This window comes from Scleropages formosus, chromosome 1 (genome assembly GCF_900964775.1).
Source record: "Scleropages formosus chromosome 1, fSclFor1.1, whole genome shotgun sequence".
NCBI lineage: Eukaryota > Metazoa > Chordata > Actinopteri > Osteoglossiformes > Osteoglossidae > Scleropages > Scleropages formosus.
The window spans coordinates 29,996,459-30,012,133 of NC_041806.1; the positions used below are offsets into that span (position 1 = coordinate 29,996,459).

General features: G+C 47.8%; 1 protein-coding gene across 1 annotated transcript in view; it reads right to left on the reverse strand.

Annotated features, from left to right (window-relative positions):
- Nucleotides 1–911: 911 nt before the first annotated feature.
- spred1 (sprouty related EVH1 domain containing 1) overlaps nucleotides 912–15,675 on the reverse strand; it is a 30,160-nt gene continuing 15,396 nt past the window's right edge. Inside the window, exons 2-6 of the mRNA XM_029257804.1 lie at nucleotides 14,768–14,951; nucleotides 11,782–11,950; nucleotides 6,354–6,403; nucleotides 2,554–2,718; nucleotides 912–2,085 (exon numbers count right to left, since the gene is read on the reverse strand). Coding sequence (XP_029113637.1) covers nucleotides 1,450–2,085; nucleotides 2,554–2,718; nucleotides 6,354–6,403; nucleotides 11,782–11,950; nucleotides 14,768–14,951 — 1,204 coding nt within the window. The 3' untranslated portion in view covers nucleotides 912–1,449. The remainder of the gene's footprint in view (nucleotides 2,086–2,553; nucleotides 2,719–6,353; nucleotides 6,404–11,781; nucleotides 11,951–14,767; nucleotides 14,952–15,675) is intronic.

The following is a 15,675-nucleotide window of genomic DNA, read 5'->3' on the forward strand; positions in this document are numbered from 1 at the left end:
GTATACATATGTACATACTTGCTGATGTCTGGCGAAACATTGAATATCGGGGAAATTTGGCGCCCGTGTCGAACCGAAGGCTAGAACGCCAGTGCTGGAAACGGTGCTCCCGTTGCATTTTCGCTCTTCCTGGGAAACAGACGCGAGTCGCCGGTTCGACACGCAAGGCTGTGGTACGTGTGAAAAGTGACCACTCAGTTAAGTGCCTACCTGCGAACACGGCAAAAGAGCCTCAGTTCAACACCATCGACTGCTGAAGATGCTGAAGATGCCAGTTACCAAAAAATACTAATTAGAGTGAAATACATAAACACTGAAGAGGTAAGGACAACAACAATACCACTGCCACTGGATCATAAAACAACTGAATCAACTGGTCTGTCCTGTAATAAGGGCTTCTCAACTGTGAGACACTAAAACTTGCGCAAATTTTTTTTTGCCCCCCCTGCAATCGCTGGGGTGTTCGTCTTGTCTGCTTTGCTGTGGAATGAAGCCTGTGCTACTGGAATGAAATGCAGCGTTCAAACTGGCCTTAACAGGAGAGTGTACTTACAGCGTGGCGTCTAAATAAACACGGTAAGCAACAGGTAGTGCCTGCGTACAGTACGCACCGTTTACTCTGCTTTGTGTTCGTATAAAATTTAAAAAAAAAAAAAAAAAAAAAAATTTAAAAATGGAGAAAGAGGAGTGGGAAACAGGCAGCACATGTGAGCACTGTTAACCGAAGGATTAGGAATGCTCTCGCAAACTCTTGGTAAACTGATGGTGAAAGCGATGACTGCCGACTGCTTGGGAAAAGATGCTTCCTCCGTTCCAACAGGAAGGGCTTCGCTCACGACAGACAGGCCACTGTTACCAAACTGCGAACATTTAAAAAAAAAAAAAAAAATAAAAAAAAAAAGAGCCAAAGCAAATCCCTTTTGTTGTTGTCCTAACAGCATTCTGTTCTAGGTCTTAAATGTGACATATCAGCTTTTTTTTCTTTCTTTCTTTTCTTTCTTTTTTTTTTTTTTTTTTGCTTTCTGCGTTAAAAGACAAGATTCCTTCACAAAAGTGACACACGGCACATGTTGACGAGTCCAGCGTGGCGTTTAGATTTTTTTTTCCTGTGCGATTCAACAACATCAGCTGTGTGTGTCAGTCCGGCGTGACGGCCTACATATGTGTAAGTGTGTGTGTCTGTGTGTGTGTGCGTGCGCATGCACGCAGTGTTAAGTATTCTCGCTCGTCCCCACGTAGCTCATGTCGAGCGCTGTACAGCCCCTCGCTGGCGGCAGGCAGGACCGAGTCGCCCGTGGCTCGTGGCCTGGAGAAAAAACAGCTCCTCCACAGGCTCCAGGAGAGAGTGAGAGAAAGAGAGACGTCACCCTCCAAAGGTGGCCGAAAAAAAGGATTCCGGGACTACGCAGCCCCTGCTCTGCTTCTGGGGAGGCGAGGTGGCAGGATGCTTCAGCCGGCAGCCTTGTGTCGCCCCCCGCAGCAGTGGCAGGCCTCGCCGCACTGGTAGCAGGCCCGTAGCGGCAGGTAGCAGCAGAGGCATGGCGCCACAAAGGAGAGCGCCGCCAGCGCCAGCCAGCGCAGACAGAAGCGCTCCTCGGCGGGGTCGCAGGAGCACGGGTCCGAGAAGTCGCCTTCCGAGTCCGACATGCAGTGGTAGAGCATGCTCTCGGCACACAGCATGCAGCTGACGCGATGTATGCACTGGCGCATGGGGTCGGGCGCATCTGGGCACTGGCCCCGCCGGTTCTCCTCGTGGTTGAACATCTCGCGGCAGTAGGTGCAGCGTGAGCGCTCGCCGTCCTCGCGCCGCCGCCGAGAAGCCTTCCCCTTCAGCGGGGGTGAGGGCGGGGCCTTGGGGCCCTTGGCCGGCTCAGCCACCGAGTCGCCCCTTCCTGGAAACTTCTCTGGGTCCAGTTTGAAGAGGGGCCCGCCCGAGTCCAGGTCTTCCCGCTCCGGGCCTGGACGCCACGTCACGGGGTGCCGGTAGTCCTCATAGCCGCGGCTCAGGACGTCCCGCCGTGGATTGATCCGTACGATCTCCTCCTCGTCCTGAAAGCTCACGTGCCGCATGGACTTGAAGGAAACCTGGCCGTAGGGCATGCAGAGATGTTCGAAGTGTTTTAAAAAAAATAAATAAATAAATAACGCGGGAAACACAGACAACACAGCAAACCTACAGCTTCCACACTACAGATCTACACTTCACGTTCCTGTGAATCTTCACAAAACCTCAAAACCCCAGAAGTCTAATATGTCATCCACTTACTTTACATATTAAACCACTGAAGAGTAGTACAAAGGCTGAAATGAACACTATTTGGGGAACCACCCAGAAAATGTAAAAACGATAAATCAATACGTCGCTTCCCATAAATTTATGGCAGTTCAGTAGGAATTTGCTTTCCGCTGGCAGTTGAGATACAATCTTTAGACTCAAGACATCGTTGGATGCAGTTCTACCATTAAGCCCGAAAAAAGCACAATTCCTGTATTCTACCATCATACGTAGACTTCGCTCCAGCAGTTTGGCATAGGGGGCATCAAGCAGCTCACCGGGGGTGGCAGGTAGCGGCGGCTGGGTGTGGGGAACTCAAAGGGCTGAGCGGGCACATAGCACCCCCGGCAGGGCTCTGTGGTCACCACGCTCAGGCTTCGGGAGAACAGCTCTGCCTTCCGTTCCATCACCGGCGGGCAAACAGCAGGAGCTTCTGGGCTTGTCTGCAACCAAAGACAACAGAGACCTTCGTTATTCTTGTTTCTGCTTTGCTAGGATGCCTTACGACACGTGTAAGATCAAGGTGGACAATAAAACCCACGCTGGCTGTTCTACACGGAAGAGGCAGTGACACTTTGGAACAGCAGGGGGAGCTGGGGATGATACACACTCCACTGACTCAAACACCTTGTGCTGGGAACACGGAGTTCTTTCCCGCGCACGCGCGCCCCAGAGGCATCTTGGAGGAGACGCAAACTACTGACATTTGCCGGACAAACACCGAAACCAGCCTGGCCCTGCATACACCAGCACAGACAGCAATTCTAAGCGATCTAATCAATTCTAACGTCTGGGCTCGGGCACAAATGTACTGATTTATAGACACCGGACACATTCTTTCTGGATATTTTGCAGTGAACCAACAAAGAAATGACTGCGTTTTAAAAAATGAAATATTAGGCTGTGTTGTACATGCAAAGGGAACGTAACACAAACCCCATACAAAAAGAGCTTTGCAGGCACACAAGAGTACAGTCAAGCACAAACATGATGAGTGATCCACGACTGTTTACCGCAGAGGGTTGACATGGTCATGGAGTAGAGACACATCATGGTCAGATGGGGAGGGGGGGGGGGGGGGAGGTGGATCCAATGAATAAGAATGGAAGCAAACCTGAGTACAGAAGCGGTACGCCAAACGCAAACACTGGACCGATCAGCAGAATGCATGAACATCGCAAAGTGAACAAGAGAGTAATTCTTTAAATGGTGCTTTAACACTAATCGCTTGTTCATACTCCTGTTATACTATTTTAGAGCCCCCAGGGGTACGTGTAAGCGAGAGTGTCCTCAGCTGGACACACAACTCCTGACTTTGTAAAAGTCAAGAAGTCCTAAGGAGCTACATTAGAAGAGCCAAGTTCAGAAATAAGGACCACACACACGTGTCCACGCTGGTGCGCATTTCCATACGTTCATCAACGCCGATTTGCTTCGCTTTACGCAGGCAAACACGCAAACTAGGGGACTCGCGTGCTGAAGTTCTAAATGCTCAGCTGATGGGATCTGGCTGCCATCAATGGAAACAATCCGAGCTGCTCTTCTTACCCACCATGACCGAAGCACACGTAGAACTTGGCTGCAGGAAATGATGTATGCATGGCCAACAGGACATCTGGGGAAAGGATTCTTAGACTACACACTCGAAACTACATTAACAGTAGAAGTCACTGAAAAAGAATGAAAATACACGTCGACACCATCTCCACCAGCTCCCTGTCAATCCTGACTGCTGTCACCATATGAGCCTCTGCACTCAACCTCATGTTATACGGTGAGAGTTAAAAATTTTTTGAGTTGGACAGAAAAAAGTCTTACGGTGAATCATCAGTTCAGTTTAGCTTTGAACAAACAGAGGAATCAAGTTTATTAAGCTTTTACAGATGTTAACAGGTGACTGGTTGGACTTGCAGCCAATGAATTACTAAGTTTCCCACCAGTGTTTTTAAGTTGAGGTTGAAGTTTGAAATATTTTTTACCGTCTGGCCACTACGTTAATAAAAGCTTCGTTTACGTTTCAATGTATTTACAGGTTAGATTCTGCAAACATCCTGACACTGCTGTGATAAATAACACTAAGTCTTTTCATGTTAACACTTTAACCGACTTTGAGCTAACTGGGAGTTTTGTACTTCTGGATTAAATAGGGTCATGTGGGACATTGGTTCCAACGTTTCGCTTCTCCTGTTGGAAACATCGTCAGGGAGCTGCGACATCTTGTAAAGGTTACCTTACCTTCCCTGTAAATGCTTCAGCAGGAGAAGCAAAACGTTGGAACCAATGTCCCACACGACGCGGTTTAACCCAGAAGTACAAAACTCCCAGTCAGTTGACACCAACCGCGGAAGCCTACGGGTTTTAATATGACTTTGAGCTACATTACACAACTACATTAAAATGACCGAAAATAAAATAAAACCTTCTCTTCACGAACTCTCGTCGTTCAACATGTATTGCTAACTAATTTTATCCACACATATGTGCAACGGTTGTCATGTTTATTACTAATCAAGAGCACTGGCCTCTGAAGGGGGGACTCACTGGATGCTCCACAGGTATTTCTGCATAATCAATGAACTGTGGGAATAATTTGTGTGCAAACCAGAAGCAGCATGTAACACAATGCACGCACACTTGTACTTTTAGATGCAGATTTTAGATGTCCTCATTCTAATCGCCCTAGTGTAATGCTGAAGCTACCCCAACGACAATTCATACAGCAAGAAACAGGTAACTAACTACATTTCCCATCAGCACCTCCGCCGATGAATAAACAGTTTTGAGGTCTTCCCATTAACCGTATTATATTAGAGTCCCGACATTTGGTCTGATCATTTAATGATGAGCCCTCCGTCCCGTCTACTGTACAATAACATCAGCTGGTCGTGCTTTTGCAAGGTACAGTATTTCTCACCGACTCGGTCAGTGTGTCTATCAGTGACTACTTTAGAAATGTGTTTTGTTTACAGCGCATTTTTGTGTGATTTCATTCCATTTTTATTTACTTTTTTTAAACAATGGTTAAGTGAAAATGTTAGTATTCTGGTGGTACAGAAAAGAAAAAGCAAAAGCAATCAGATCAGAAATGAAAGTAAATATAATGCAGAATGAAATTTTAATTGCAAATAATGTGAAATTCATGAAATCTATAACAAAGTCCTATTTTACAACAGAGCACTGATGCATCATAAATATTCATATATCCTTATGATTTATAAAATACAGCATATGGAGACTTGCATCTTACAATGAGGTCATCAGATCAAACCCCTTTTATAAGCCCAGGACCACCTACGACACACAGTAAACAACATGTCTATTTTGTAAACGTGAGACCTGAACTCAAAGTTTTAACTTTGCAGCAAAAATGACATAAAAATTGCGGTTCAACGGTGAGGTTTGTGACGAGTGAAAGACCAGTATGTGGACTCAAACGGGAGCAAATAGGAGGGGAGTGACACAGATTCGAAAAATTAAGGAGCAGAATCGGGACTGGAAAAATGACCAAGCTATAGACTCAAGCTTCAGGCTTGAATTTGGCGCTCAGTGTTATGGGTGAGTCGAAACTGGCAGTTATGGACAAAAGTAGTGACTTTTAGGATTCGGGTGAAAACACAAATCATACACTCCCCTTCCAAAGACAGCAACTCAACAACTGTGTGTTTTACTTGGCTTTGGGCGCTACTTCTCTCGAGCGCGATCAGAAAAAATTTGCATCGGAAATGTGAACGCGTACCATCCTTTCGATCACAAACAATAACAGCAAATTCCCCGATACTTTGACATTCATGGCTGGAAATTCTGTAAAATGGAAAAAAAGAAAAAAAGCCTAGAGACAACACAGAGGTGAGACCCACTTGGCACCAGGTTGGTAAAGGAGAGCAAGGGGCTCGTAACTGAGACAAGTCGAGGGTCCCAGCTCAAACGGCCTGAGTGGGCATGTTCCCTTCCAAAGATGAACTGAGCAGGTGTCCTGTCTCGTATTAAGTGGTCTGCATGGAGCTCCAGTCCTGCACTACCAGCATGCCACTTCACCTGCCCAGACACACATATGACTGCGGTGGGTTGTTCCACTTACTTGTGCTCCATCTTCAGACGCTTCAGGATCACTGTGGTTCGAAGGGCAGCCTGGAAAGAAAAAATGGCAGTTCAGTCTTACTGTTACATGTGGCATCTCCACTTATTGTCACCAACAGTAGACTTTGAGAAAGATGAAGAGGATGAAATAGCCCCGTGCCCATACGTATGGTAACAAATGACCAATTAATTGCAGGAAACATACGGGGCGCATCGTGGCTCTAGGTAGTCCATCTCTGGTGTAGATTAAGTAGAAACGTGAATTTCTCAAGTCGAACCTCCTGTTCCTGGACCGCTTTGGCCTGTTGGTCAGTCTTACACTGAAGGAATTGTAATATTGAATAGAAACCGACATATCTCTTTGGCAGAGAGAGTGTGTCCACTGATGTATGGATGAGTAACCCATTAGTGTATCTAGCAGTGTAAGTCACCTTGGTGAATAAGGTGTGTGGGCTGGTAACACTACATAGAGTTCAATGGAAGTTGCTTTGGAGAAAAGCGTCTGCTAAGTGAATAAATCTAAATGTAAGCAGGGCCATCATCAGAGCTGTGTTTTGTTGTTCTGTTTATGCAACCTACGATAGTGCTCTTACTTAGGGACCTTCACTTTTCAGTGGAAAGGCCCAAGGAGAGCAGCAGAGGGTCCATATGGACCACCCGCTACAGCTTTCGGGAGCATTTCGCCGCTTTTTCTCATCTTTCGTGCACTTAGATTCTAGTGTTTTGCTTCAGCGTTCTTTTGAATGAAAAGCTTTGACTGCAGCCTGCAAGTGCTGCAGCAATGGAAAAAAAACAGATTATAGGTTTATTTTTGGTTTGGTGTTTTGTGTTATACTACAGTAAAAACAAGAAAAAAAAAAAGCCACATCCCGATATCTTCAAATTAAACTCTTGGACAGTTGGCATACTTAACCCATTGTCCTAATAGCAACAGAGAGGGGGGAGGAAAACAAAAAAAGAAAATGAAGTACACATAGAGGTGCTTGCATGTGGTGCGAACAGTTTGCCTAATGGCCGAACGTGGCCGACACCACGGAAAGAGTGCAGAGCGCCTCTGCACAGCGCTCCCATCCGACTGCGGAACAACTCGGTGTGGCAGCGTGCGTTCCTTCGTGGACCTTGGGCCAAACTGGCAGCGAAACCCTGTACCCAGTTGCCATGGTGACGCCGAGCTGCAATGCTGTCCCTGTACAATCCAGCACAAGTACAAAGCGCACGAACGTAAAGAAGCCGTCTTGTACTTTTGCATAACATTCCAATGTACAAAAGCATGCAAATGGTACAGAAAAAATGCCCAAATATGAGCACATACATGGAATATATACAAATATATCATCATCACCGTCTTCACTCAAAGACATTTTACTCGAAACGCGTGAGCGCACGGTACGAAAGGGGACGGCTACGGCTCGCCGTTCGGACATCTCTCCCTGTGTGCGCTGCGCCGTTCAGAAGCGATAAAGACAAAAGCATATGCACACTGCACGCTTCCAGAGACACACTGGATCTCGGGCCAGAGGATTTGAGCAGAAACTCCCACCACAGCACTGCTGGGGGGGTGATGCGATGCGCTTCCCAAAGTGGGTGCTGCACAAGAGGAATGGAGCGATGCTGCTGTAATGAGTGTGGAAAAGCTATACGTGTTAGTACTACCGTGCTCTTCCGTGCCACACCAGTACTGACAGTCACAGCAGGACATACTTAACGGCCCTCTTCATTACTACTAGGCAACACTCACTGAACTCTGATCATCATCATCATGTTACATTAAAAGTGAAACAACCACCTCTGTTGTGGGTAACATAACTGCAGCCGAAAGAAGGAAGCAGTAAAAAAGAGCTCTCGGCACCAGGTGTGTATAAAAACGTGCCACGGACACACAGCACACTTCAGTCAATGTCCATCTGACTCACTTTTCCTCACTGCTGCCATTCAAAGAGCTATTAAAACCTAACCAGGACAGGTGGACGAAACACCCAGAGAAAAAGCGTTTCCACTAAATCAGTGGCAGGTATGATTTATTACACTGAAGTTGACAGCTGGGTGTGTAGTGGTTACAACTGCTGCCTTTGGACCCAAAGGTCACATATTCGATTCCCACCTCCGGCTGTAGTACCCGTGAGCAAGGTACTTACCCTAAATTGCGCCAGTAAAACAATCCAGCTGTGCAAATGTGTAAGTAGCTGTTGGCAGATTAACACGGCGAGTCGCTTTGGAGAAAAGCATCATGTAGAGGTAAATACCGATGAAGAACGAGTCGTCATCGATGAACACGAATTTCCCCAAACGGTGAGTCCAAACACTTCTGCCTAAGGACTCACAATTATCTCACGTGTCGAGCGGAAGAACGTCTAAAGTCGTAACCACGGACTTACATTACAGGAAAAGTGCACTGGAGAAGAAGCGGTCACAAGCTCGCAGACACGTGGACGGACACTTCAGACTCTTGCTCAACACAACAAAAAATAAAAACAGAACGACCTGAAATGAACTGAATTAACACATCAGTGGCACAGTCTCAAAAAAGACAGAATTTATGGTAACAGGGCTGCCTTTTGGGAACCGACGACTCCCCAGTCAGTCGTGCAAAATGCATTTTTTCCTGCAGTAATGAGCGCACAAGCAAATATGAAGCCGTGAATCCAATATGAACATGGAGTCAGTTCAGATGACAACCCGGTGGTGCAAACACGGTTCCCGTGGAATATTCCCGTAGTCTCCAAACACATGGCTTCAAGCATCTTAAAGCAGCAGGACCACCGAGAGAAAGTGAAAACCCTTTCCGAGGCGCCTCAAATCACAAGATGTGGAAACCACACAAACACAGGGAAACATCCCTTTGAGACATGGGCGCTACCCGCTGTGCCACTGTGCTGCCTTTATTAGTAGCCCACAGAATGACAATGATGGACGGACGGACGGGCGGGGGGCGGAGAGATAGAAGTGCTATCGAGTCGACCGCCGACTCACGGGGACCACAGGGGCAACGCAAACAAAGGGAGAAACGAGAAAACTCCACACAGCCTGATCTGGACTCGAACCCCAGCCACTTGAGCAGCTCGGGGCTTCACCCGCTGCGTCAGCATGTCCCAGGGTGACAATACAGGCTGACTGATAAGAATGCAGAATTGTTGGAAATCATTCCGTCCATTTTTTTTTGCTGATAAAACAATCAAACAAAACAAAACAATTGTGATTTACACCTTGTGTTTTTCTTTCCTTATGTCCTTACAATTTATGTCATAGGCTGCTGAGAGAATTCACAGAGTGAGAATTTCATTGTATGGTCTAACGAACTGTTTACTGTACACATGACAATAAACTCTTGAATCAGCTTTGAATATATTACACATCACCACCTGTTAAATAAAAGGCTTTAAAATGCCTAGAATAACGTGTTTATTACTCATTTTTATGAATATGTTCACCCCATCAAACACAAGTCCTTCAGCCACACTAAGCATGATCTATTACAAATAGTTAGAATTTGCAAACAGAGAGGAATAAAAACCATGTCTGGAGGACACATCCCTTATTTCCTGGTAAGTTTACCTTTACTATCCCTGTATGTTTTACATTTACATCTATTCATTTGGCTAACGCTTTTCCCCAAAGCAACTACAATACTGAGGTACCTACAATTATTTACCTATTTGTAAAGTTGGGTAACTTTACTGGAGCAATTTAGAGTACCTTGCTCAAGCATACTACATCTGAATGTGGGATTCAAACGTGCAACCTTTGGGTGCAAAGGCAGCAGCTTTAGCCATTACACTAGCAGCTGTCCCCGTTTTACCATACTACACCGTATACTGCAAAGAGATCACTCAAGGGGGGCAAACGTCATTTTTAACAGTCTTGACTGCTACAAACCAACATTTAAAGATGCTGCGAGAACATAAGAGAAGCAGTTTTTCATTCCACTTTCCACTGTTCAAGTACCACAATGATCATGCAGCTCATTGGATGTTGAGCTCTTGTTTTTTTCTTTTCTCAGTTTTTCCAATCTGCAAAAAGGCTGCCCAACACACAATTTTAAGCTGGAAATGACCAAAGATACCAGCAACCATGGTCTTGAGATGTAAACCTTCATGGGGTTGCTGGAGACAGCGCAGGTCTTCAGTAAGTTCTCGGTTGGCATGTACGTACACTTTTGTATGGAAACGCAGCCCACAAGTGCCCATAACGTCCTCTGCGAACAAGTGAGCGCATGGTGCTATCAGAAGCTGCTGAAACGCGTGCAGCTGGAGAAAAGATGATCCGCAACATCAAAAGCGTGGCTGGACTTCCTCCAGATGGCCTCTGAGTGCTGGGGCAATCTCAAGAGGGCCTACCCCCTGCTTGGTGCTCAACACAGCGCACCCCCCCTCCAAGGATCTGAAGTCCAACGTTTGGAGGACACACATACGTGGTTACGCAACACTGCCACGAGGGCAATGTGCCGAAGGGCTGGGCCCTGCTTTTGTGCCAACTGTGTGCCTGCTACCTTTGACGCTTCAAAGAGTTATCAGTGTATCGGCGCAAACGGCTGTGTGAACCAGATCCAGCTAAGAGCATGAAGGGTACCACCGGCCCCCACAGGAAGTGACATATCTCCCTTACCTTGGGCTAAGATAACACATGCCAGAGGGTTACCGCAGATCGTCACGCAGGCTCTCCACGACCTTCGGACACTATCGAAGAAGGGAAAAGCCCACAGCTAATCGCACTACCTTGTGTGTGGCTCTTGCTCGCACGAAGAATCACACACACGAAGGGGCGCGGAACACGAACCTAAATGAGGATGTGGCGTGGGGGTTAGGTGGGTCGAGGCTCACGGAGCCTGTATATGTTTACAGATGAAACAAGCAGGCTTTTAATGAGTGCCTTATCAGCAACACCCCTCTGGACGCCTCCACCCATCCTGGCCTAATCCTTCAAAAGTGGAAAACCTCTGCGCACTTTTCAGCTCTCGTGCGCTGGTTACAAAGAGTGAATGAACAGGGCGTGGTGCTTATTGTTAAGAACTGCAGCAACGCATACGTGTGACAGAAAACACTCCGTGGTATTCTCTGCAAACGCGTTCTTGGACTAGAACTGTTCTGAAGAAGGGGAAGAAGAATTAAAAACAAGCACAACCTGAAGGCATTTTCACTTTGAATGCCAGTTCCTGTTGCTCGGGTGATAAATCACTCTGGAACGTGCATACGTGTACTTCTTCGGAAGCACAACAGCAACGGCGAAGAGCCTTGCTAACAGCACGAGAGCACATTCACATCAACGAGAAGTCATCTCCGAGAAGACGCATGCAGGGGGGTTGCATGCAACCAGTGTAACCTAAGCGTTGCATTAAGTCTAAAGAAAGTATACAACGGCAAACCTTTAAACAGGGGCGTAAAGCAGCGCGAAGAACGGAAAACGTTGAGAGCAAACAAGCAGGAGGCTCGTACCCTGGTCGATGTCCTCAATGGCTCTTCTGATGCCCCTGTCGAATGCCCTGGCATCAGCCGGACTCTGGAAGGTGAGGCCAAACTTCTTGTCGTTCAGCCTCCAGTGGTGAAAGATGGGGTTGACCTTGTTGTAGACGAGCTCCTTCTTCAAAACACACTCCAGGACCACCTGGAGGCAACAACCCAAAAGAGCCATAAACTCCACGTCTTCTCATAAAGAACGACATGTATTTAGACGCACAAACACACATGAACAGAGAGACATTTCTGCTCATCAAGACATGCAGGAATACCACATCTATCCGGCACTTTATGTTTGAGCTTCACAAACGGTGGTGAACCGTCACCTGGTCTCATACACGTTACGTTCATTACTTTTCCTGAACGTATCTCTGGAATGTAATTTTAGCACGAAATTGTCTTTCCCTACATGGACACCTGCCTAACTGAAGCCTGGGAAGCAATGCAGTCCTTCCGCTGTTTACTCAAGGCAGCAGTTGAGTGAGTGCGAGTGTGTGTGTGTGTGTTGGCACACTACACAGAGACGAGACAGAACGGAGCCGGGGCTAGTAAGATGTGCGCCCACCGCGCCCGAGGAGGAAGTACCGCCGTCTCCAAGAGGACACCCTACACCACATTCCACACAGCTTCAACTCCACCCCAGTGTAAACAGAAGCGGCGCATGCGAGCAGGCCGCTCGCCGCTCGTCCCACGGCTGGACTCATTAATCAACGCAGGAGACACATGCAAAAGACACGACGGGCTGGGAAACCCACCTGCCGTAAACAGGCGGGAGAGCCGCTGGCCTGCAAACAACTCGTCAAAGGGAAAATCTTACAAACACGTGACGCTGCCTGGCCGTTGCCAAAGCGACTGAGTTTGAGGCTGCACGAGCCCTCCCGTCTTACGCGTTTCTTGCAGTTGCTTGAAAGCTCAATAAACATGGAGGGCTGCTGCTTTGCGGACTGATGTTCTCACGCAACGACGTGTGCTTGAAATGAAGAACATCCGCCGAAGCGCGAGCTTCACGGACGCACGAAACTCTCCAAGATAACTGGCAGCGCAGCTTCACCCAAGAGCTCTTCTGCCCACTGCAGGCAACCTTCTCTAGAGACAAAGCTCCTCTTGCCAGTTCAAAATATACACCGCATTTATCATTAAGTCCAGTCAACTGGTTATTACTTTATTTCATGACTACTCAGCAGGTGATGTCAACGTACGAATATTCCGACGGCGAGGAAAACGCAGCCCGACGTAGAGCCTGCAGGTCGAAGCTGTGTACGCAGCAGAATGAAGACAATGTTCTGGACAGAGCCTAAGGACCATTTTCATAGTTTCTTGACATTTTCAGCCAATTTTTACTCCATATTCCCCATTAAATAAAGGAATTGTTTGTGGGCAGTCTGGGTGACACTTCCAAACTTCACCAGGAGGACCAGGGATGCCTCCCGCTATTTTTATGTATTCATTTAGTTGACGCTCTTCTCCAAAGCGACTTAAAATGTTAATCTTCCTATGGTTCTTTACCCATTTACACAGCTGGACCATTTTCACTGGTGCAATTTTCTGGCTCCAAAGGCAGCAGTTCTAACCGCTACGCTAACAGCTGTCCCTGTCCCTCTCCTGCGAGTGCACTGTCATCCTGGTATCACATCCTTAGTGTGTGAGTCACTGAGAGCGTTGTGTGTTCCACTGATGTATGGATGAGTGACCCACTGTAAATTGTGTATGTAGCAGTGTAAGTCACCTTGGTGAATACGGTGTGTGGGCTGATAACACTACATAGAGTTCATTGCAAGTCGCTTTGGAGAAAAGCGTCTGCTAAATGAATAAATGGAAACGTTTGGAAACGTAAGGACTTGAGCAAGAAAGGTGATCCGCATGGCATCAAATCCCCATCCAGCTGCCACCTGGCCCACCTTGTGGGAAACCCACAGAATCTCATCACGAGCTTCCCAGAATCAGGCTCTGACCAGAATGACATGGCCTCCAACCCACTTCCTAAATGGCCCGAGCCTCAAAAATCCATTTCACTTCTGGAAACTCCACAAGCTGAAGGACTTCCTCCACTGGTCAGGTGCATGCCGCTTCCCCGAGCTTGTAGTGTTCGCCCTGCCACCTCGAAGCGTCACACAGGGACACTCCATGGGACTCCGAGGCTTAGTGTCAGGTTGCATTATGGACAATAACATCCGTGGAAAGAACACGCAAACTGTGGCTCACACACATACTGTTAGAAAGGGGGCCGCAGAAGAAGGGCCTGCATTTTCTTCTAAGGGCTGGATGGATCATGATCATGGACCATGGATCAAGGGCTGGATGGATCATTTGCTGAGATGCAAGTCGCTTTGGACAAAAGCGTCTGCTAAACGAATAAATGTAAATGTAAATGTAAATCATGGATGGGTCATGGATGGATAGATGGTCTGATACCTTAAACCATTACAGCCAGTGTGTCACTGTACATAAACGAACAGATTCAACACTAGTACTGAACAAGTGCACGGTCAAAATCTCTCTTCTACTTTGTGTCCCTGCTGGGGTCAAGTAGCGATACTGATATCATCTTCCAGAAATACAGAGTTTATATACGTACGAAACCTGTACTGAGCGCGCTGTTGCTTTTTTGCTCAACAGACTACACTTCATTCACGCTCAGCAGACTTGTTTTCAGTCAAAGGAAGAACATAAACGTGTGGCTCACATGTGACAAGTGTCAATTACACATAATGGTGTCCAGTTCTCCTTCTGTGTGCTCAAACATATCTGTGGGGTGCCACACCTTCACATGCCTTTAAAAAGCAAACAGGAGTACGCCCTTCTCTGTGTGAAAAGCTCTTATCACATCCTATTTTTTCAGAGCGCAGACGCTGTGAAAGAGGAGTCGTCAAACAAAACCTCGCCTTTGTAGAAAACCACCTCGGTCCTTCTTGCTTCGAGGAGGAAGTGGAGGAAGCTGCGGGATGCGCGCCACGCGCTTGCTTACCGAGTTGTCTCGGAGGCGCTCTCCCTGGATGAGGAAATCAGCTCGCCCGCCGTCTTCGTCCTGCCGTCTCACCCTGCGGACGGTCACGCAGCTGAGCCCCCCGCCCGTCAGGGGGAGCCACCCGCCGCTGGAGTCGTCCCGTGTCATAACCACCGCTCTCACGCGTGCAAAATAGTCGCTATCACTAGGGAGGAAAGAAGGGGGGGGTTAAAAGTCAGCAGCTCATGCAGACGACCGCAAAATCGGTGCCGGACACAGAGAACGTCCCCCCCATAAACCATTCCACAGCAAACTGCGCAGACGAGCCGCACGCCTGCAGCACGGGCCCAGATGAGGAGGCTGCGGGACACGCGAAACGGGAGAAAATAAATGTAAATGTAAAATAGGGTGGTGCTTCCGCTCCAGCGACGTTTAATAGAAAGGTGACAATTAACTGAGCCGCCCATGAATCGCACGCACATCCACGGCGCGAGGAACCGGCCGCCCGCTGGGAACAGCGCATTCGAGACACCTCCTGCGCACGGCCGGCCACGCTTTACTGCTTATGCAAGACAAATGCATGCGGAGCGCGCAACTAGAAATGGAAAGGGTCAAAGGTCACGGCGGCCCTTCAGATATCCTCGGTGACACATTAAGACGAGGGGAAAGGAGTGAAAGTGCAGGGATTCGACAACAGGAAAGCAACCCTGGCCGCACACCACCGCACACTCGTTTATTAACTTTATTAATGAGTGCCGCCCACGTCCAAAATGCAGCTTCCGCTACCGCTTCCCACTGCAGAGCTCGGGGGGGGGGCAAGGTGGGGTGGGGGTGTTGGTCAAATTCTGCTTTCTGCGTTTCCACACGCACTTAAGCGTGACTTGGGGAACCTCTCGGGCACGAGGGACGCCGCCCTCCAGCCCTTCTCT